The sequence below is a fragment of the Bison bison genome, unplaced genomic scaffold, assembly GCF_000754665.1.
Source record: "Bison bison bison isolate TAMUID 2011002044 unplaced genomic scaffold, Bison_UMD1.0 scf7180017864043, whole genome shotgun sequence".
Taxonomy (NCBI): domain Eukaryota; kingdom Metazoa; phylum Chordata; class Mammalia; order Artiodactyla; family Bovidae; genus Bison; species Bison bison.
In genome coordinates, this window is record NW_011494615.1 from 2,706,770 (window position 1) to 2,730,089 (window position 23,320).

At 40.8% G+C, this 23,320-nt stretch overlaps 1 protein-coding gene across 1 annotated transcript in view; it reads right to left on the reverse strand.

Moving 5' to 3' along the window:
• WDR48 (WD repeat domain 48) overlaps positions 1 to 23,320 on the reverse strand; it is a 52,601-nt gene that overhangs the window by 8,931 nt on the left and 20,350 nt on the right. Inside the window, exons 4-14 of the mRNA XM_010835497.1 lie at positions 21,926 to 22,008; positions 21,677 to 21,806; positions 19,503 to 19,591; positions 19,008 to 19,109; positions 12,784 to 13,008; positions 11,058 to 11,132; positions 9,337 to 9,439; positions 8,418 to 8,515; positions 4,009 to 4,116; positions 3,601 to 3,697; positions 1,151 to 1,246 (exon numbers count right to left, since the gene is read on the reverse strand). Of these exons, the coding sequence (XP_010833799.1) occupies positions 1,151 to 1,246; positions 3,601 to 3,697; positions 4,009 to 4,116; positions 8,418 to 8,515; positions 9,337 to 9,439; positions 11,058 to 11,132; positions 12,784 to 13,008; positions 19,008 to 19,109; positions 19,503 to 19,591; positions 21,677 to 21,806; positions 21,926 to 22,008 (1,206 nt within the window). The remainder of the gene's footprint in view (positions 1 to 1,150; positions 1,247 to 3,600; positions 3,698 to 4,008; positions 4,117 to 8,417; positions 8,516 to 9,336; positions 9,440 to 11,057; positions 11,133 to 12,783; positions 13,009 to 19,007; positions 19,110 to 19,502; positions 19,592 to 21,676; positions 21,807 to 21,925; positions 22,009 to 23,320) is intronic.

Below are 23,320 nucleotides of genomic sequence, written 5' to 3' on the forward strand. Positions count from 1 at the left end.
ACTTAGTCTTTATTGGCTCCTTGGGCCTCCGAGGGCACCCTGTCAGGTTATAGATGGAGAAAGACAAGTCAAGAACAGGAAATGGTATGCCCACAGCTGCTTTGCTGATAAAATGGCAGAGCCCATAGCAGAACTTAGCTTTCTTGACCCTCTGTGAGCAGATCTTTCCACTGACTCTGGCTCACAGTTCACTGCACAATTCAGAAAGGGAACGGAGCGAGCCAGGTAACAAAAGAAACGCCATCATATGTGGGGTCAGTGCTCTCTCTTTGACAGGGACATCAGGACACTGGCTTACGGAAAGGCATGCCATCCTTGCAAAACAGATTTAAACTCCAAAAATGATTCTGGATGAAATCAGTCGGCCACAACAAAGTCTCTGGCAGGAGGGCTTCATCACTGCTGACCACCACAAACAGGCAATCTTCAGAGAATCTTTAGCAGAGCAAGTCCTCAGTAGCAGGAACTCAAGGTTATATATCAACTGTGATATTTTAAGTTTTTTCCCCTCCTTTTTTTAATCAGACTGAGCCAAACTCATATGTTCCAAATTCTCCAGTGCTGCACAGTGAGTTACTGCCACTGCTTGTGGCACACACAGCTTCGGAATGTCCTCAATGACATTAATTCTTTACACATACTCAGTCACTTACCCTGGCACTTCTGAGTTGGGAGCTGATTTTTTGAGCCAATATCAGGTAGATCATCAGACTAGGGAATATCTACCTTTCAGGCCAATGTGAAGAATGCCTCACAAGGACAAACCTGGCTTTCCAATGCAGCTCAATAGCTAGCTTTGGAGGTAAATCCAGCAGGTCCACAGACACCTGGAGAAATACTGTTAGAATAAACCTGCTAAGAGCTGCCTGCTTTCAAGGACAAAGGTCACCTGAATACACAGGACTGATTCCATGTACCTTGTGTAGTGTCATTAATTAGAAGTTCTTTGCTATCTCAGTTGAGACTGGATGGACATTCTTTAGCGTGCAGAAGGGAGGGCAAGAAAGTGGGCATACCACAGCTATTTATTATGTCATCCTTTAGCAAATGCTTAAAGAATTTTTTTTTTTAAATTCTCAGGATAACAATCTAAATATCCTTAACTTCAGAGTAATTTTAAAACCAATTATTCTAATATAAAAATACGAACCGTGATTTACTTCATTTTCTTCTTCATCTATTGGATTCACATGTGTCCTAGGCCAATATTCTAGGAGTGCCTGGAGTAAAAGCCCTCCTAAGTTCACTGCAAAAGAGTCAATTCAAAAAGAAAAAACAGAAAAGAGAAACATTAGTTTTAACTTAAAAGTAGAGGGAAAGCAATAAAAATGAAAAGTTTCCACATACTCTGATGTTACATTCTTAACCCAATGCCAAAGATGTCTAAAAGCAAGACTTTACGTATTTCACAAAGTCTATTAAAATTTCATCTTACAATGTTTAAAGCAGTGATAATATCAAGCAAACAGATATTCTATTTGGTTATTCAGATACAGCTATTCTTTGAAAATGAATAAACAACAACAGAAATTGTATTCTTTAAAGGGTTATATCCATATAAAGCCACTATATTTTGTATATATATCAGTTATTTCTACAGGCTACAATCTTAGAAGAATACTGATCAAAGATATAATTAATAAAATATAATAGACTCTTATGAAGATAAGTCTCTTCTCAACATACACAAAAATTAACTCAACAAGGTCTAAAGAGACGAATGTAAGACGTGAAACCACAATAATCCTAGAAGAAAACACAGGCGATAAGCCTACTGACAATGATATTGGTGGATGATTTTTTTGGATCTGACACCAAAAGCAAAGGCAATGAAGGCAAAAGTAAGTGGAACTATATCAAACTAACAAGCTTTTACAGAGCAAAGGAAATCATCAACAAAGGCGACCTACTGAACAGGAGAAAATATTTGCAAATTATTTATCTGAAATGGGTTAATATCCAAAGTATATAAAAAATTCATACAACTCAATAGCAAAAAAATGGAAAAATCTGACTAAAAAATTGGGCAGAAGAGCTGAATAGACATTTTTCCAAAGAAGACATACAGATGGCCAACAGGTATATGAAAACATGCTCAACATCACTAATCCCAGGGAAAGGCAAATCAAAACCACAATGAGCTATCACCTCACACCTGTCAGAATGGCTGTTAATAAAAAAGATGATAAACAACAAATGTTTGAGAGTATGAGGAGAAACAGGAACCCCTGTGCACTACTGATGGGAATGTACGTTTGTGCAGACACTGTACAAAACAGTATGGTGGCTCCTCAAAAACAAAACTATCATATCTAGTATGCTGCTGCTGCTAAGTCACTTCAGTCGTGTCTGACTCTGTGTGACCCCATAGACAGCAGCCCACCAGGCTCCCCTGTCCCTGGGATTCTCTAGGCAAAAACACTGGAGTGGGTTGCCATTTCCTTCTCCAATGCATGAAAGTGAAAAGTGAAAGTGAAGTCGCGCAGTCGTGTCCGACCCTCAGCGACTCCATGGACTGCAGCCCACCAGGCTCCTCCGTCCATGGGATTCTACAGGCAAAAGTACTGGAGTGGGTTGCCATTGCCTTCTCCGATCTAGTATGCTACTTCTGAGTATTTATCTGAAGCAAAGGAAAACACTAATTTAAAAAGATATATGCACCCCCATGTTAACTGAAGCATTATTTACAGAAAACCTCATTGTCCATTGATGGATGAATGGATAAAGAAAATGTGATACACACACAAAGAAATATTATTCAGTCATAAAGAAAATTAAGTCTTGCCATTTGTGACAACAAGGATGAACCCTGAAGGCCTTATGGTTAAGCGAAATATGTCAGACACAGACAAATGCCATATGATCCCACTTACATGTGGAATCTGAAGCCAAAAAAGCAAAAAAACCCAGAGCTCATACAAACAAAGAACAGACTGGTGGTTGCCGGATGTTGCGGGGTAGGAGTAATGGAATGGCAAAGTGGGCGAAGGGAGTCAAAACGTATGAACTCCCAGTTATACAATATATTCGTCACGGGCATGTGACATACAGCATGGCGACTATATTTACTAATACTGTATTGCACATTTTAAAGTCGCTAAGAGAGTAGATCTTAAAAAGTCTCAAGAGAAAAAACTTTCTATACATGGCGACAGATGTTAACTATTAACTAGATTTACTGTTGTGATTATTTTGCAATATATACAAATACTGAATCATTATCCTGTACATCTGAAACCAACACGATATGTTAGTTATACTTCAATAATTCTTTTTTTTAATTGGAGGGGGAAAAACTGTTTCCTAGCTTCACTTATCCTTACCTAACAGATTTTCAGAATGCTTTAAGGGTACAGAGTATGCTGCATGTTTAATTGTTAAAGCTAAGTCATACATTGTGAGAAAACTCAAGATCCCAAAACATTTAAAACGGAATATTTTCCATTTTCATATGAGAAAATAATATAGATTTCTTGAAAAATAATTTTTAAAAAACCCAAATATTGTTTATAAACAAAAAAGATGAGCATATAGCAAAAACCCAGCACAGATCTACCTACTCTTTTGGAAGGAGGCAGGGAAGGAAGGACACAAACTCACATTTTGGATCCGACCCATCGGGGCTGCTGAAGCCAGCATCTTTTGCAGAAACCCAAGCAGCAAAGCAGTCACTCTCATCCAAAGTAATTGTCAACATCTGTCAAAAGAGAAAAATTGCTTAGTGGCATTCTATTTGAATACATTCTTCAAGTAAGTCTCTAAATCCTTATTTATTTGCACTATTTGACTAGAGTGCTAAGCCACAGATTCAGAATCAAAATGTGTTTCGTGTGATTCAATGCAACTACAATTTAATATACTGGGATATGAAAAGGCATTTAAACTGCATAAAACCTTCTCCTTTCAAACTTAAAGACACAGGACTCCACAACTAATAATACTTAATTCTCAGCTATACGAGAAATTTTCAACTATCCCAAATTGCACAAATATCAACTGCTAACTTACCCCTGTTTTTAAGTCTACTGAGAACCAATTTGGTACATATACCATCTTAAATCTTTTCTTAATTTCATCTTCAAAATCCACTTTGCCCAAATCTTCAACTTTACATGCCTATACATCAAAAAGAAAGTATGATAATTATTACTATTAAGTGGTCAATTGATTTGACTCTGACTTAGCTACTCAAAATTTTACACATTTGCCTAAATAAAATGGAGATTAAAATATGTTTCAGAAAGAATGTCATCAAACATTTTTATCTTAAAGCGTTTACCTTTAAATAACTACCTCCTAGTAAAATTTTAAATTAAAGAACCACAAAATGCTCTTTTTTTGAAACTGTAATTTAATTTTGCTGACATTGATATAACATACCACCACACTTATCTGTAACCAATGTCAAAAGAAGGGGAAAAAAATCTTGAAGGAACAAAAAGCAGTTTGTAAGCACTTTAAGAGAACTATGAAGCTACCTTCAGATAATAGGTATAATATAGGCAGCAATCTTAAATTTCTCTTTCTTATTCATTCCCTAAATACCTATGCTGCCCAAAGGTATGTTCCAAACTTCATCTGGTGCCATGGAGCATCTCCAATCAGCTCATCTCAATTCTGAACTTCTGAACCACAAGACAGAATGTTCCCTCTACCTCTTCTTCCTAACAGCAACCTGGCTCGTTCCTGAGGGTCCCATCTCACCAGCCATCTTCTCAAAGGGTGACTCATGTCTTCTCCTATATCCCATAATTCCCTAATGGCATATAGAGACCATGATTCCACCATCACTATGTAAAAACTCTTTGAGCCCGTATCATTCAGCTGCAGTAACTGTATCCCCTTTTCCTCACTGCCATCTAGTAATCTCTGTGGTTACTGTCCCTCATTCACTGGCAACTTGAGCCTGGCTCAATGTCTTGCAACCCATCTTGCGATCTTGCTTGTTTCCTGGACAACATCAACATTCACGTGGACAACACACAGGTAGGTCATCGCGGCCTCTGGAATCCTTGACAGTAATCCCACTATAAATGGGACAGTTACTCACGCCGCCTGGAACTTGTTTCCTCAGTTTCCCACAACATCTTTGTTAAATCTCTACTTTCCTCCTATTTCTGACCTTGCCGCCACCACCACCTCTTACTGCCCTCAGCACACGACTCTGACCTCTACTCCTTAAAAAAGAGAAGCCTCAACAAAATCCCCTTAACTTTCTGCTACTGTTCTTCCCGGTGCAAGGAAAAAGGTGCCCCTTCTTGCTGGACCTGGACCGCCTCATCTCTTGCGTCTTGGGGGCCTTGTACCATCATCTACCCTCTTATGTCTTTACTGGCTTTTCCCCACAGTGAACCATGATCAAATTTCTCCCATCTTAAAAATACCTTAACACCCAAACAAAACCCTCCGACCTTTTCATTTCTAAATCTTCTCCAGTCACTGCCTCTTCTGCCTATCTCACCAGTCAAATATCATCAAGATCAGATCAGATCAGATCAGTCACTCAGTCATGTCCGACTCTTTGTGACCCCATGAATCGCAGCACTCCAGGCCTCCCTGTCCATCGCCAACTCCCGGAGTTCACTCAGACTCACGTCCATCGAGTCAGCGATGCCATCCAGCCATCTCATCCTCTGTCATCCCCTTCTCCTCTTGCCCCCAATCCCTCCCAGCATCAGAGTCTTTTCCAATGAGTCAACTCTTCACATGAGGTGGCCAAAGTACTGGAGTTTCAGCTTTAGCATCATTCCTTCCAAAGAAATCCCAGGGCTGATCTCCTTCAGAATGGACTGGTTGGATCTCCTTGCAGTCCAAGGGACTCTGAAGAGTCTTCTCCCACACCACATTTCAAAAGCATCAATTCTTGATTGTCTCTATTCAAATTCTATTTCTTCACCTCCCAAACACTACTCAACCCACTCCATCTGGCACCAACTGTTCTTAGACACCATCCTCTTCATTGACTAGATCCACATGCATACTCCATTCTGTTATCTCATGCAAACTCTCAGCAGGCTAGCTTAGCTTACCACAAGCTCCTTTCTGAGACATTTAGTCCTTGAGCTGCCACTGGCTCTGAGCATTCTTACCCCTTTTTTTATTATACATCTTTTTGGCTTCTTTTTCTAAAATTTCTTGAAATGGAGATGATTTGGTTTCTTCTATTTTCAGTATAGATGTAATTCTTGGAAACTGACCTTCTCATGGATCCAATTATAATCCACAGACGATGACAGCCGAGCCCATTTCTCCAGCCCAGCTTTCTCATCCGTACATTAGGTTGTACAGCTCTCTGCCCAGCAAACACCTCTACCCAGACATCCCACAGAAATTCAAATCTGTTACCTTTCTCAGCATGTCCATTTCCCCCAATAACCCTTTTTCCTCTTATCTCCCCTGTAACACTTTGACACTAACCCGGAAGCCAAGCACTGATCTCTGTCCCTTCCCTTTCTTCCTGTGTATTTAGTCGCTCAGTCATGTCTGACTCTTTGCAACCCCATGGACTGAAGCTCACCAGGCTCCTCTGTCCATGGGATTTTTCAGGCAAGAGTATTGGAGTGGGTTGCCATTTCCTCCTCTAGGAGATCTTCCTGACCCAGGGATCGAACCTGCACCTCTGTGTCTCCTGCATTGAAGGCGGATTCTTTACCACTGAGCCATAGAGAAAACATCACTCTTACCCACAGGCCTAAATATCTAATTATTCAAATTTTTTTTTTTTAACCCCTGCTTGTTCCCACCCTACTCCAGAGGAATATGATATTTCACTGTATTAGTGCAACAACCTCCTAATTATAATGTGTCAGTCATTACAATAAATACTTCTCAAACATCCCCTTAACATTACCAAGAAATAGGTTAAGACCCAGATTTTAGGAATAAAGACAAAGGTAAGAATATTCTGGAGATCATTTGGCTGGCAGGTGGCAGAGCCAAGGTCAGAATGCAGCTCTGTTCAACTCTGAGCCTATGGTCCTAAAACCACTCCTGACTTCTGTACCTTTGTTTAAAGTCATGTCTATTTTGCTTGATCATTTGATCTTAAAACCTCAAGGACACAAAAATGCCAATGATGATGCATGTCAGCGTAGTACCCCATCTGATAGAACTACCTCCCATTTAGATAGCAGGACTCTACCAGGACTCCAGCTAGTTAGACAGTTTTCCTGCTTTAAACTCATCTAAGAATCTTTAGTAAGTGCTAAAAAAAACCAGCCAAGTCTGGAGCCTACAACTCATGACTTTGTGGGAAATTAATCTCATTTTTTCATCCTTAAACCCCTACTACTCCTTTATATTCACTCAGGTCTCCAGTTATACAAAACTGCTCAGCTGGCCCTGAATGAGCACGTACTTTCCTCTTCCGTGTCTTTGCTATTCACTCCGTCCTCCTAAATGCCCTCCCACAATCTATCTGTTGGAAGCCTTCGAGCCCTGCTCCATGATCTCTCCCCATGCAGCCCTCCTGGTTTTCCAGCTGTACGTAACCTCCTCTGTATGTAGGCCATCCTCTGTTCTGCTCTCCCTCCAACCAGAAGGGATCATTTTTCATCATTTATGACCCTCAGCACACTGTGATTTATGACTCTTTGCACTGTGTTGAACTGAACTGAGTATTCATTTAATCCAGAAATATTTGTAGAACAAATATACCAACAACACTAAGAAGGGCCATTTGTCAGGATCCTAAAAGCAAAGTTCAATTTGTCTATAAATTCTTCAGTGCTATTTAGAATGTGGCTGAACAGCTTAATACATCTCAATTATCCAAGAATTCACTCTAACATGACTCAAAGTCATAACCGATGCTCAGAGATGGCTATAAATCCTAAGAAACGGTCAAAATTATTCTGTGTACTCCAGTGGTTCTCAACCTAGGGTGATTTTGCATCCTTCTTCCTCCCTCCCTCTAAACATTTGGCAATGTCTAGAGGCATTTTTGTCTGTCACAACTGAAAGGGGGGATGGGGATGAAGGTGGTTACTGGCATCTACTGAGCAGAGGTGAAGGGGTGCTAAGCACCCTACAACGCAAGGACAGACCCTCCCTCCCAGTCCTGCAGCAGATTCATTGGGCCCCAAATGCCAAGAGCATCAAGGATGTGGAACTCTGAAGTATTCATTTTCAGGGAAGGCAGCATAACGCAGTTGGTAATACACTAAACAGAGAAAATGGTTCCATTCAAACTCTGGGTACTTAAAAAGATTAACTATGGCCTTATCTAATATTCACATAAGAATATATATTCCAAAATAAGGCTGCACTTAAGTCTTTATTTATATATTATCTTGGTTATTATACATATATATACACACACACACACAAACAACATATACACATATACATACAGACTACAATAAAAAATAAAGGGATATAGAATCCAGTAACCTGTATTAAATTACAAAGATACTCACCTTCAAGACATCCCAATATGCCACATTATTATTGGTATCTTTGGTTAATATATGTCTCTTATCATTAAGAATGTGACACTGAATAATACTAGCACCCCCTAAAGGGAAAAAATCCACACAATTAGTAAAACAATCCTGTATTTAAATTCACAGTACAGCAATGATGTTAAGTGACATGTAACAAAGTGTAAATCATAGTAGCCCCCAGAAAGGAGACCATATAATTATGTCTAAGGCAATTTAAAGCTAACCAAAGAAAAACTGTCTGACTTTAAGTACAGATTATAGATGAGAAGACTCTTTATTCACGTCAAGGGACTACTAGTGGAAAACTGTTAGAGCAAACACCTTAACAATTTTTTTACCCACTGGGAAAAGACAAAATGATGAGAGGACATCTCTGAACTAGTTCCATCTCTTACTAACGTTTGCTTCCTATCTTACTGCTCTTTTATGCCTCCTGAATGGACATCCTATCCTAATGGTAGCGGCATGGACATCTGACTACAGATAAACACATCATTCAATACTCCAGTCCCAAACTCTGACCCTGAAATCAGAGCGGCCACTTCCAGTTGGAGCATGTAGAATACAGAGGCCAGATCTGAGCAGTTCTGGCTTGTGCCAGAAGACAACACTGTATCTTTTACAGAGTGGCTGTTGGCTTCACCAACACCCATGATTATTAGTCTAATGCTTGGCAAAAAGATGAATTCAAGAAAGCCCAACTTTTAAAGTCACTAAATAGCATTTAAAAAATATTTTTTCTTTTATTAAAAATAAGTCAATATACAATTAGCCTTTTCTTGACATCAGAATTACATTTAAAGGAAAGTCATTTCCTTTATTTTTGTCAATCTCTTAGTGACTATGGTTAATCTCAATAAAAGGTACAATACCTCCCAACATCCTTACTTACCTTTAATAACCTGGTCAGGTTGTGTACAAAGGGGTGTTATAGGATTTGTACAGTCATTGTCATAATCTCCAGAGGCTCTAAAATTATGAATTCCCTTCAATGTCTAAAGGAATAAAATTCATTATTTAATCATTTTATGCTTTATAAGCTTTAGTGGCAAGAAAAACAAAGAGCAAATGAGAAAAACCCAACAATTAACATCAACCAAAAAAATACTTAAGACACAAAGTACAATTATCTACTGTGATTAAAAAAATACAAAACAAAAATTAAGAAGGGAATGTTGTCTTTTTGGAGAGAACACTAGGCACTCTTCTGGGTAAAGCTATGTTGATCTCAAATTGGCACAAAGAAATTTAGACAAGATATATATATTTTTTTACAAGTACAAAGAAAGACAACTTGACCTACATATAAAATAAGAATAAAGGCAAACACTTTCTCTTTTGTTATCCACAAACAGTCTGGTAAGCAAGAAAATGGAAATCTTAATTCTTAACTTAAAAAGTAACTATTTATTATTAAATCTTAATTAAAAGTACTTTTTTTTACTTCACTCTGCTTACCCTTTATTTTGATCCTTGTTCTTTATGCTATGAAGAAAAAGGAAATGAATTTGAAAAACCAATTCTGCTTTCTGTTTAGAAAAACAGAATTCTAATGAGCTTCCCTGCTGTCCTGGTACTTGGACTGCCTCTTTCCAAATACACTTTCATAAGGTCAGAAGTTGTAGTAATCTTTACTGGTTTTGTCAGGGCACAGTGCCTATGCTCAGCACATTAAATGTGTATCTTGGCTCCTGACAAAGAAGTCAGAAGCTTCTGTATTATAGTATTATAGTATTTTAGTAATATAGTATTATATTAGTAATATAATATTTTGTAATATAGTATTTTGACTATGACCTTAATTTTTATGCAATCCTTAGGATCACACCTACATTCACAGGGGCATTCAGATTTTTGCCACTGTCTAAATTTTGGATTTTTGTCCTGCTACTGAAAGTCATGGCATCTGGTCCCATCACTTCATGCCAAATAGATGGAGGAACAACGGAAACAGTGACAGACTTTATTTTCTTGGACTCCAAAATCACTGGAGATGGTGACTGCAGCCATGAAATTAAAAGATGCTTGCTCCTTGGAAGAAAAGCTATGCTATTAAAACCTAGACAGCACATTAAAAAGCAGAGACATTACTTTGCCAACAAAGGTCTGTCTTAGCCAAAGCTATGGTTTTTCCAGTAGTCATTTATGGATGTGAGAGTTGGACCATAAAGAAAGCTGAGTGCCAAAGAACTGATGCTTTTGAACTGTGGTGTTGGAGAAGACTCTTGAGAGTCCCTACAGATCAAACCAGTCCATCATAAAAGAAATCAGTCTCGAACATTCATTGGAAGGACTGTTGCTAAAGCTGAAGCTCCAATACTTCGGCCACCTGATGCGAAGAGCTGACTCCTTAGAAAAGACCCTGAAGCTGGGCAAGATTGAAGGCAGGAGGAGACAGGGATGATGGAGGATGAGATGGTTGGATGGCATCACTGACTCGATGGATATGAGTTTGAGTAAGCTCCGGGAGTTGGTGATGGACAGGGAAGTCTGGTGTGCTGCAGTCCATGGGGTTGCAAAGAGTCAGACACGACTGAGTGACTGAATTGACTGAGTCATGCTCACACTGAGCGTATGGTACTCTGCCAGCATTTGGTACAGTGGCTCACTTACCCATTTATTTACTGTAGACTTTGTTGTTGCAACCCAAATTGCAGGAGGGGGGTCAGCTGATCTGTCAAGTTCCATCTGAAACAAGGCACAAAAATACCACTGTATGGAATGTTGACTCTTCTGAACAGCCAGGACCAGCTAAACAATATTAAATACCAACTCCTTCATTCAACATTGTACAGTGATGATACCACAGGCATGTGTTAAAAGCCAGGGATGCACAGAAGAATGAAAGGGGCTCTCTGATAATGGAATTTAGAGCCCTACATAAATGGAATGGGGTGACGTCTTACTAAAAACAAGGGCTTCAAGTTTCAAGTGTGGTTAATTTAAGGGTTCTAAATGGGTACAGTCAGAAGGATGACTTACCGTCCCTTCCTGCCTTTACCACTCTTCTGTTTTTATGTTCTTAATAACAAGAAAATAAGTTTCTTTTTTCTTTGGAAATGAGTGTAGCAAGAAACAAAATAACGGTTCTAACAAGACAGCAAAAGTAAAAGGTATTCCTGCAATGGACCATGCCTACTCCCCACCCAGGAACAGACTGTACAATGGGAACAGTTTACGGTGTCCTGTATTTTTAAAATACTGCACATGTGAAAATAAATATACACCTATGTACATATTATGCAAATGAAGTGATCTGCCCACTATTCTTCCTGCACCAGGAAACCGCAGGTTTGGAGACATGAGGACAGGGCTGGAACACTGGCAACCAGGAATCCTCTTTAATTCAAAGTGATGCTCCTTATGTTTATGCCTGTGTTAAATACTTCTCGTCTTTTTCTCCACAGCCCAGAGGTCCTGGCAGCCGCAGGCCTTGCAGTGCAGTTTCCCCTCCACACCTGTCTCTCCCCTCAGCGTGCTTCCTGCACACATGCTGTGTCTCTATGATTTTGGCCTCAACTCTCTTGCTTCTCTAAAGGATTATGGCTTCTGTCCATTAGGCTGTGCCATCTGCTTTAAAGAACTGTACTTGGCCAGTATAATGTGAGCTCTTAGACCACAGGCATCCTCTCAAGTGTCTCATTTGACCTGTAGTCTCTGTTTCAGCTCTTCCCCCTATACTGTGGTCTGAGTGTCAGATGTCACTTAAGTTTTGTAGATGCTTTTCTTGTTTTCAGATGATCTCTGAGAAGGGGTTGGCAGGGGTGGAGAGTGCTGTCTTTATGCCTCCATTTTAAATCTGGAAATCTCCTCACCATTGTTTTAATGTGCAATTCTGTGAGTATCAATGAGACTGAACATCTTGTCAACGATGACTGGCCATTTTTCTAGGCTAGGCTTCACTTTTAGCAGGTGTCAATACGGATGGCTTCTCAAGTACCCACCTCCCAGGACTATTCTGAGGCAGTGATGGTTTGCAATTTGAACCTGCCTCGCCCCGTTCTTCAGGAGCACTCGTCCACATCCCCCACGTGACACAGTGGACACATTTCTGCTTTGCTGTCCACTCACAGATACCTGAACTCCTCTTATTCCTCCTCTGAGGACAGGTTAGGAAAGCCAGCAGAGCTTAGGAGCACTGTGGGTCAGTTCACAGGATTCGCCAGTGTGACACTCATCCACCCCTGATGTTCCCAGGAAGTCACCATTTCCTCTACGGGCGGCTAAGAAGTATCTTTTTTTACAACCTAACAGGTGACTCAGGTTTTAATATTGATTTTGATGTATTTGGCTAGTGCATGTAACAATCTAAATCATAAAACTAAAACATATGACATACCTTGAGAACTGGCGCTTTTTCTTCACAAATTAGCACCCGAATATCAGGGTTTCTTAGGTCTGTGCAATAAATCTTCCTGTCCCTTCCTCCAGAATACACGTGTGTGAAGGCGTCATTGACCTGCAGAGCCCACACACCTTCATCATGCACTCGATATGTTGCTATACATCTCTGCTGGCCAAGGGACCAAAGGCGGATTGTCCCATCTGAACTGCCAGAAAGGCACTGGGAATAGAGAAAGCTAAGGTTAGAAACCTGCCCCAAAAGATCCTGCTATCTTGTGCTCTGCTCTTGGCTTCTCTCCAGACTCTATACTGTCAAAACGTATCTCTAATAACCTGCATTCCTGCCTCTGATAAAAGATTTTTGATAAGCATGCATCACAGGCTGGGATGACCAAAGGCAACAATACAGGCTCAAGTAGGGAACCCTCTGAGGAAAACTTCCTTGGTACCTGGCCACCTGCAACATCACCATCTTGTGTCCCATTCCACACCCAATGAGGCAGAAACTCTGGTGGGGGCCAGCAATCTGTGTTCTGACAGGCTCTCCAGGTCATTCTGTCTGGTACACCAAGTTTGACAAGCACTGCACTAGCCCAGAGCCCTGGGTCACACCTCTGTTTTGTCCTCTCCCTTACTGCTCTGGATTCATGATGACTTGCCAGGTCTCCTGGATTTTACTGACAAGAGTCAAATGCAAAATCCAGCTTGCCACTCTGTGTGAGTGTGGCTACTTTACATATGAGCCTTGAGTTTAACATCCATTAATACAAAATGTAAACCCTCACCATTCAGAGTTAACATTGGCAATTCTGACATTTCTGAAGGCTTAACTACATGCAAGTTGCTGGTGCTCTTATCAGAGCTGAGCACACTGAGTGTGACAGAAACAGGGAGAACCAGCCACCCCACATTTGCATTCAGCATGCCTGGTATTCTGTACCAGTTACTGTGGTGACCTGAGGAAAAAATAGCCCTGAGGAGAAAGCAACTGCTGGTGCTGGTATATGAAATCAAGCAGGCAAAGAACTTCAAAGAAGAGAAGATAGTTCTGGGCTGGGAGACCTGGATAGTGTCTGAACAGATGAGGCCTTCAGGAATACTAAGGATTAACTGGCCTGTTCTGTGATTTGAAAGGCTTTCAGAACTCTGGACATGTTTAATTAAACAAACATCGTACTGACAGACTCCCCCATAAGCTGTCAGGAGCATCAGTGCTTTAATCATTGATTATAACTAGTTCGCAAGAGAACCAAGAGACTAACCAGTAAAGACACTGCAGCAGGAAGGTTGTAAGGAGACCTTCATCATGTGTGTAGGAGCACTGTGGTAGTGCAATGGGGGGCAGGCAGGGAGTCCCCCATTCCAGGATGAGATGCTTCGCCTAGGTGGCAAAGCTGTTAGTAAAGCTTTGATCGCTCAGCTCCTAGACCATGTATCTACAGGGAATAAGGAACTGACAACTTTAGGATAAGGAAGGCAAAGATGGGTTGGAAGTCCTCACAGGCTGGGTAACTTACAACAGTAAAGAGGCAAACCCCAAACCCAGAATGCACAGCTGAAAGCAGTTGAGGAAATACAGAGTATATTAGAGTTCTACACCAACCTGGATATAGAATACAAAATAATCTTTGATAATAATCAGTATTCTAAGACTGTTAAAAAGCAGGCCCCCAAATAGACAGCAATCACTTTTAAAGCACCAAGTTGGCAAATGAGTTTGTAGTATTCAGTAGTATGGTTAGATGTGCCCATTTTATAGGAATTCTAGTGCCTGATGCCCTTTAGGACCTGAGGTTTCATCCAAACACTTCCCACTGACCCCAACCTTCCACTGGATAAACATGAAGACCCCTTCATTACGAGGTGGTTTTTGGGACTAGGACAGAATGCCCCAAATGGTTCTGCTAAGTCAGACTCGGGGGATCAGATCCTATAGCCTGATCGGATGCTCTGTGCTTCTGCCAACAGAGACGAGAAGTACCAGTGTACTGTGGCAAGACTGCTGTTGATCAACACACGGTGTTTCTGGGATGGTCACTTATACACAGTTGTAACTGCCAAGAGAGAGCAGCCTAGGGGGCAAGTCAGGAGCAAGGAGTGGCCTAATGCTCAAAGAGCCCCTGGGCCTATAGGTTAGGTTCAGCAAGATTTGTACGAGCAAGGAAAATCCTGTGAGTGACGCACAAGGACGTGACTGACTCAGAACAAGATGGCAGCTTGCCCCAGTCTCCTCAAGCAACTGACTGAGCAAGTACAAGGAATCAAAAGTCAGCTGGCTCGGCCCAGGAATGCTGGCACCAGTCAAAACAACTGCAGTGAAGAGAGACCTCAAATAGTAAGATTTGCTAAATATCCGACGACAACAAAGGAAGTGAGGCAATAGGCTGACACTGATAGGACCCATTGGCCTACTACACGTATCTCATCACAAGTTTCCGACTTAAAACACCACAGGGACCCTACATGAGAAGCTGCAGGGCAACTACAGCATTTAATACATACTCTGGCCCAGTAACTAATAACTGTCTCTTCCATGTTGCAAGAGTTCAAGAATCAGTAAGTAAACGTTTCCCTTCTCTCTTTTCGCCAGATACGTGGCTACTCTAGGTGTTTTCTTGATAAATTCCCTAATGTAAAGATGCCATGTTGTTGGTGGCTAAATTTACATTTAGTTTCTCATTGCCAGTAAGGAAAATGGATAAAGGGAGAACTAAAGGAGAAAAATTACCAGCTTAATTCTGCACGCTAAGGCAGACAGGCAGCTTATTTAAAGTAGTACCATATCACTGTCTGTGCTTTCAGTAAGGGAAGCTGACTTGAGGTGAGGTGCATTTATAACCATATATAAGAAAGCCTTTCTCAGATATCAATGCAAAGAAATAGAGGAAAACAATAGAATGGAAAAGACCAGAAATCTCTTCAAGAAAATTAGTTACCAAATGAACATTTCATGCAAAGATGGGCACAATAAAGGACAGAAATGGGATGGACCTAACAGAAGCAGAAGATATTAAGAAGAGGTGGCAAGAATACACAGAACTATACAAAAAAGATCTGCATAACCCAGATAATCACAATGGTGTGATCACTCACCTAGAACCAGACCTCCTGGAATACGAAGTCAAGTGGGTCTTAGGAAGCATCACTATGAACAAAGCTAGTGGAGGTGATGGAATTCCAGTTGAGCTATTTCAAATCCTAAAAGATGATGCTATATATGTCAGCAAATTTGGAAAACTCAGCAGTGGCGACAGGACTGGAAAAGGTCAGTTTTCATTCCAATCCCAAAGAATGCTCAAACTGATGCACAATTGCACTCATCTCACATGCCAGTAAAGTAATGCTCACAATTCTCCAAGCCAGGCTTCAATAGTATGTGAACTGTGAACAGATGTTCAAGGTGAATATAGAAAAGGTAGAGGAACCAGAGGTCAAATTGTCAACATCCGCTGGATCATCGAAAAAGCAAGAGAGTGCCAGGAAAACATCTACTTCTGCTTTACTGACTTATGCCAAAGCCCTTGACTATGTGGATCACAACGAACTGTGGAAAATTCTTAAAAAGGTGGGAATACCAGACCACCTGACCTGCCTCCTAAGAAATCTGTATGAAGGTCAGGAAGCAACAGTTAGAAATGGACATGGAACAATAGACTGGTTCCAAATAGGGAAGGAGTATGTCAAGGCTATATATTGTCACCTTGCTTATTTAACTTATATGTAGAGTACATCAGGCAAAATGCTGGCTGGATGAAGCACAAGCTGGAATCAAGATTTCTGGAAGAAATATCAATAACCTCAGATACAAAGATGACACCACCCTTATGGCAGAAAGCGAAGAAGAGCTAAAGAGACTCTTGATGAAAGTGAAAGAGGAGAGTGAAAAAGTTGGCTTAAAATTCAACATTCAGAAAACTAAGACCATGGCCTCTGGTCCCATCACTTCATGGCAAATAGATGGGGAAACAATGGAAACAGTGACAGATTTTATTTTCTTGGGCTCCAAAATCACTGGAGATGGTGACTGCAGCCATGAAATTAAAAGACGCTTGCTCCTTGGAAGAAAAGCTATGACCAACCTAGACAGCATATTAAAAAGCCAAGACATTACTTTACCAACAAAGGTCTGTCTAGTCAAAGCTATGGTTTTTCCAATAGTCATGTATGGATGTGAGAGTTGGACTATAAAGAAAGCTGAGCACTGAAGAATTGATGCTTTTGAACTGTGGTGTTGGAGGAGATTTGAGAGTCCCTTCAACTGCAAGGAGATGCAACCTGTCCATCTTAAAGGAGATCGGTCCTGAGTATTCATTGGAAGGACTGATGCTGAAGCTGAAACTCCAGTACTTGGGCCACCTGATGTGAAGAACTGACTCATTTTGAAAAGAGCCTGATGCTGGGAAAGACTGAAGGTGGGAGAAGGGGACAACAGAGGATGAGATGGTTGGATGGCACCACCGACGTGATAGACATGAGTTTGAGTAAACCCCGGGAATTGGTGATGGACAGGGAGGCCTGGTGTGCTGCAGTCCATGGATTTGCGAAGAGTCGGACACAACTGAGTGACTGAACTGAACTGATGCTACTTATATCATCTTAAGTAAAAGCACATTCATAATTATCTACAGAGGAAACAAGGCATGGAGTGAAGCAGAAAGGAGGAGATTTCAGAAAGTCTACCAGGCCCACAGCCCTCTTCTGAAAAACCATCTAGTCTACTGTCTCTAGCTAAGGGCAGTCCCATGGAGTTCATATGATCCAGTTTGATCCTGGACAAAGCTAACGGAAGAAGGCTTGGACAACCATATCAAGTGCAACCTAGCAGCTACTGCAAAAAAGTGAGGAGCTGACTGCATTGGGCTTTTCAGACTCACGTGAAAATGCTACTGCAAAGAAACTCAAGAGTCTGAGAAAATGCCATGGTTTGCAGATAAGAATGCACCTTGTTTCTACTCTCCTCACCAACTATACGAACTAAATATTAAGACTCCCACTTTGCAGATGAGAAAACTAAGGACAGGTAATGAAGGGTTCTCTGCTCAAGGCTACACAACACATGATATCAAGTACCACGTCTCCAAAGACCTCTACGGGCATCTTCCAGCCTCTCTACCTGGTTCCGAAAAGTGATTTCCCTCCCTTGGCCAGTTTTTCAACTTTCCTTTCACCTCTGGAAACAAAGGCTTCTCTAATTCATGGATGAGGCAACCTCCCTGATGTTATTTCTTGGGAGTAATGGACCCATGGTGTTTCTCATCCAGTCACATTCGTACTCTCCCTTTTCCAGCCCCATCACAATCAATTCCAATGATCCCTGCCTATGAAAAAAACGGCGGCGGTACACGGGAGAGGTGTGTCGTAACATAAAATGGTGCTCAGTTTTTGTTTTTTACTGTCTATATTGATGAAAGATCATTTTTCTACTGCTATAGAACAGATAGAATTGTGATTTATAATTCACAAATTATGTGGCTGAATATTAATACCTGTTCAAACATTACCAAAATGTTTTTCTTTGAAATGCTGACTTTAAGTTCTATGTTAGATAACAAAACTACAGTCCATATCTACATAGCCAACTGACAAGATCTGCCTAAGAAACCAGACCCACTGTGAGGATATTTTCCACTGCCAGAAAGCACTCAATACCAAAGATTCCTTCTGCTTCAAAAAAGGAAGCATTTTAAATTATTTTAGCCTATATGTATGTGTGTATTTATGGATGGATGCTCAGTTCTGTCTGATTTTTTGAGACCTCATGGACGGCAGCCCACTAGGTTCCTCTATCCATGGGATTTTCCGGGCAAGAAATACTGGAGTGGGTTGCCATTTCCTCCTCCAGGAGATCTTTTCGACTCAAGGATCAAACCCACGCCTCCTGTAGTTCCTGCATTGGTAAGCAATCCTTTACCATTGAGCCACCTGGGAAGCCCTTATTTTAGTCTATACATAACTGCATATACTCACCTGCATTAGAATTATTCTTAGGATATCCTTTGTTTGGCCTTTCTTTAAAAGTTATGCAAACAAGATAATTTCAAAATGTGGATTATTATATGTGCAACTGAGTATTTTAAGGATTTAAAAATCAGACCACAGTTTACAATGCTTGTAGCTTTTGGTTTAAACCAACTATGCAACAATATAGAAAGTGGGGGAGCTTCTACTGTATGAAATTCTGACAAGGTCAGTAGGTAAATGCTCACGAGAACTGCATACCTGTGTGCCATCTCTGTTCAGCAGCAACGCTTTAACATTATCCGTGTGCCCTTTTAGCTTCATTAGTTTTGCACATGTTCTTGGATCCCATACTCTTAAAACCTGTGAATCATACAACGAATCATACAAACGATCAAATTCAAATAGTAGATGGCTTCTATAAATCAAGTGGTAACCATCAAGTTCTGTGATGGTAGTACTACTTCAGCCAAGAGACAGTGTTCCAGTGTCCAAGGCTCCCAACTTTTTTAAGAGGGAGGAAGCCTCTTTAATGTAAAAAAAAATGCACAGGCCTCCTGACTCCACCCTCCACCCCTGGCACCACACACATGACAGTAATTATATAGTTATACCCTTATTTGTTCAAATAAAGCCTTTATTTTTAGTATCCACCAGGAAAAACCACTGTCTATGTATTTTGTAATTACAAAGATCAAATTATTTTGGTTTCTTTGTTTTCTAGTGTTAAAATATACCCCTTGAGTTTCCCCTTACCTTCTCAGTGGACCCTGATACAATGATTGTTCCCAGTTGATTCATTGCCAGGCTATAAATGGAATCTTTGTTCCCACTTAAAGAAGAAGCTATTAAGGATAAATAGAGCTAAAGGTTAAAATCATCAGCTGTTTAGTAGCTAGTCAGCACAAGTTTAATTATTTGATTTAGAAATCTTATCTTTATGGGGACTCTTAAGGAAAAGAAATTTACCTATTATGGAGATAATTCTAAATAATACTATTAAAATTTACATCCCTTCTGGATTTGAGCATACACAAATGCTCAACAAATATTTACTAAATTGAACTGAACTGCCACTTAAAAAGCTATCCACATAAGTAATAGATTTTCAAAGATACACATGTGCCAATAAAAATGAAAACTACAGCTAAACTCACTTTTTACAAGAAAACACAAATCAAAACAAAATACTATTTTCACTGACAAAAATCAGTAAGAAACAAAGCAACATACTTGGTTCTCAAAAAAAACAGTTGAAATGGCCTTCTCATACATTACCCGTGGAAGGATAATTTGGTACAACTCTTCTGGAAGGAAACTAGGCACTGTGTGGCAAGAATTGCATTCATGCTCTCTCTTTCAGAAGTCAGTACCACTGAAGCACATACATAAAACTGTCCATACAGTATGATTCCAACTTTACAACAAGGAATAAGTATAAACAAACATACTGATTGTGAGTAAAGGAATAAATACATATAAAGTATTTAGAAAAGTTAACTGCTTCTATTGAATGCTCAGTAAATGTTAGCTATTATCATTATTTCCATAATGATAAAAAGCATGTTTGATATCCTCTCTAAACAGTTCTAAGTAGAATATACTTGTTGCTGAATCTATACCACTAAGCCTCATCTCTGACCTTGGGCCGATCCTCCTTTTTTGGCTTCATTCCCTCTTGTTAGTGCCTCTTTCAGGCAGGCCTTACATTAGAGAGAGTTAAATGATGCATTATGACAGCCCCAGTAGGGACCAGCTGCTGAATCCCTGAAACTGTGTACATTAATCACAGAGAACAAGGGAAGAATAGTGTTTAAACCTTCACATATTTCCTGAGAAAAAGGGCAAAATAATATTTAAGAAATTATAAACACCAGTCTCCCAACCTGCTCTTCTTGACACATACTAGATTTCATTAGAATTGTTAGCTATGTCAACATGAGTATTACACAGTCATGACAAATTGGATCTGTCATGCAGGGATCCAGACAGTTCAGGCCCACATCATGAACACAGATCTTCTAAGCCAGGCTTAGCTAAAAATATGCTAAGAGTCCCTACTGACACCAGGCCAAACTTCAAGTCTAACCTGTCGGGGTCTGACTAGGTAACTGAGATCTTAGTTGATAAGGCATCCATGCTATTAACTCGCTGTGAAGGTTTCTGAATTGTCTCTAGAAGCTAGGGTCAGCTTTCCTGCACTCTTCTGGAATTGGCTGGATTCTTAAGGCTGCTCTGAAAGGGTCCTACAGTATTGGCACTAAAAGCCCTCTTTCTTTCCTTTGGGTATTTTCCTATGTGGTTATTAACTTGAAGGCTGTTAGTATCCAGTAACACTTTTCCTGGGGTAGGAAAATGGCAACCCACTCCAGTATTCTTGCCTAGAAAATCTCATGGACAGAGGAGCCTTCTGCTACTGCTGCTAAGTTGCTTCAGTCGTGTCCGACTCTGTGCGACCCCATAGATGGCAGCCCACCAGGCTCCTCCATCCCTTGGATTCTCCAAGGGTCGCAGAGAGGAGTCGGACACAATTAAGAGACTAAGTACAACACTTCTAAAAGTCAAGAGTTGCCTACTTTTGGCCAGGTAATCACTACTTTGATCAGTAATAATCTGCCTAGAGTGTGGCCCTGGGTCAGGTAAAGCTGTAGGATATATTAATACAAAGTAATAAGACAGACACTTTTGCGCTCTGGAAGCTTATATGTTAGCTAGGGAGCTAATAGGTACAAAAATGGCCAGGTTACACCTGCAGAAGTTACCATTTTTAGACCACAGTGAGGAACTAGCTTCTAATCACACTCTTGGGGACTAGAACGCTACAGGCAGAACCACTGTCTTGATGCAAACTTATCGGATTTGTTTTATAAACCATTCTTTATTTATGTCAACTTGGATCGCTTTCAAAGAAAAATTTTCAAACACCTTACTTGTGACGGTGTTATTTGAGGCAGTCAGCGCTGTTAGAGTATTCACATCCCAAAGGAATATTTGTCGGTCCAATCCAGCTGATGCTACGAGTTCCTTATCCTTGGCATACGCTAAGGCCTTTACATAATCCTGTAACAAAACATATATATTATGATCTACTCTGTAGACTAATAAGCAAATGAGTCATATAAAGTACTGAGATCCTAGTACTGCACTAAAGACACCGAAAACTGCGTTAGTTGTCTTACCTTATGCGTCCTTAATGTTGACATGCAAAATCCCTTATGTGCGTTCCATACTTTTACTGTTGTATCAGAAGAAGCAGATATTACTAGAAGAGGCAAAGAATGAACAAACCCCTTAGTAGTGTGTCTTAACACCATTTTAAAGAATTAACTTAAAAAAATTAACAGTCTCAAACTTTCATATATACAAAATGTTCATACATAAATATTTGAATATTTATGTATGTTGAATATTTATAATATTCCTAAAGGGGCGACGGGCGGGAGGAGCTACCCCACGCCCCTAAGCCCGAGGCCAAGGGCAGCGGCGGGGAGGAGCGACCGCACGACCGAGGCCAGGGGCAGTGGCCGGGAGGACCAACCCCACATCCAAGGAGCCGTGGCTGCGCGGGCGCAGGAGGGCCTAGAGGAGCTATCCCACATTGAAGGTCAGGAAGGGCGGCAGTGAGGAGATACCCCTCGACCAAGGTAAGGAGCAATAGCTGCGCTTTGCTGGAGCAGCCGTGAAGAGATACCCCACGCCCAAGGCAAGAGAAACCCAATTAAGACGGTAGGTGTTGCAAGAGGGCATCAGAGGGCAAACACACTGAAACCATACTCACAGAAAACTAGTCAATCTAATCACACTAGGACCACAGCCTTGTCTAACTCAATGAAACTAAGCCATGCCTGTGGGGCAACCCAAGACAGGCAGGTCATGGTGGAGAGATTTGACAGAATGTGGTCCACTGGATAAGGGAATGGCAAACCACTTCAGTATTCTTGCCTTGAGAACCCCATGAACAGTATGAAAAGGCAAAATGATAGGATACTGAAAGAGAAACTCCCCAGGTCAGTTGTGCCCAATATGCTACTGGAAATCAATGGAGAAATAACTCCAGAAAGAATGAAGGGATGGAGCCAAAGCAAAAACAATACCCAGCTGTGGATGTGACTGGTGATAGAAGCAAGGTCCGATGCTGTAAAGAGCAATGTTGCATAGGAACCTGGAATGTCAGGTCCATGAATCAAGGCAAATTGGAAGTGGTCAAACAAGAAATGGCAAGAGTGAATGTCGACATTCTAGGAATCAGCAAACTGAAATGGACTGGAATGGGTGAATTTAACTCAGATGATCATTATATCTACTACTGCGGGCAGGAATCCCTCAGAAGAAATGGAGTGGCCATCAGGGTCAACAAAAGACTCCGAAATGCAGTACTTGGATGCAATCTCAAAAACGACAGAATGATCTCTGTTCGTTTCCAAGGCAAACCATTCAATATCACAGTAATCCAAGTCTATGCCCCAACCAGTAACGCTGAAGAAGCTGAAGTTGAACGGTTCTATGAAGACCTACAAGACCTTTTAGAAATAACACCCAAAAAAGATGTCCTTTTCATTATAGGGGACTGGAAT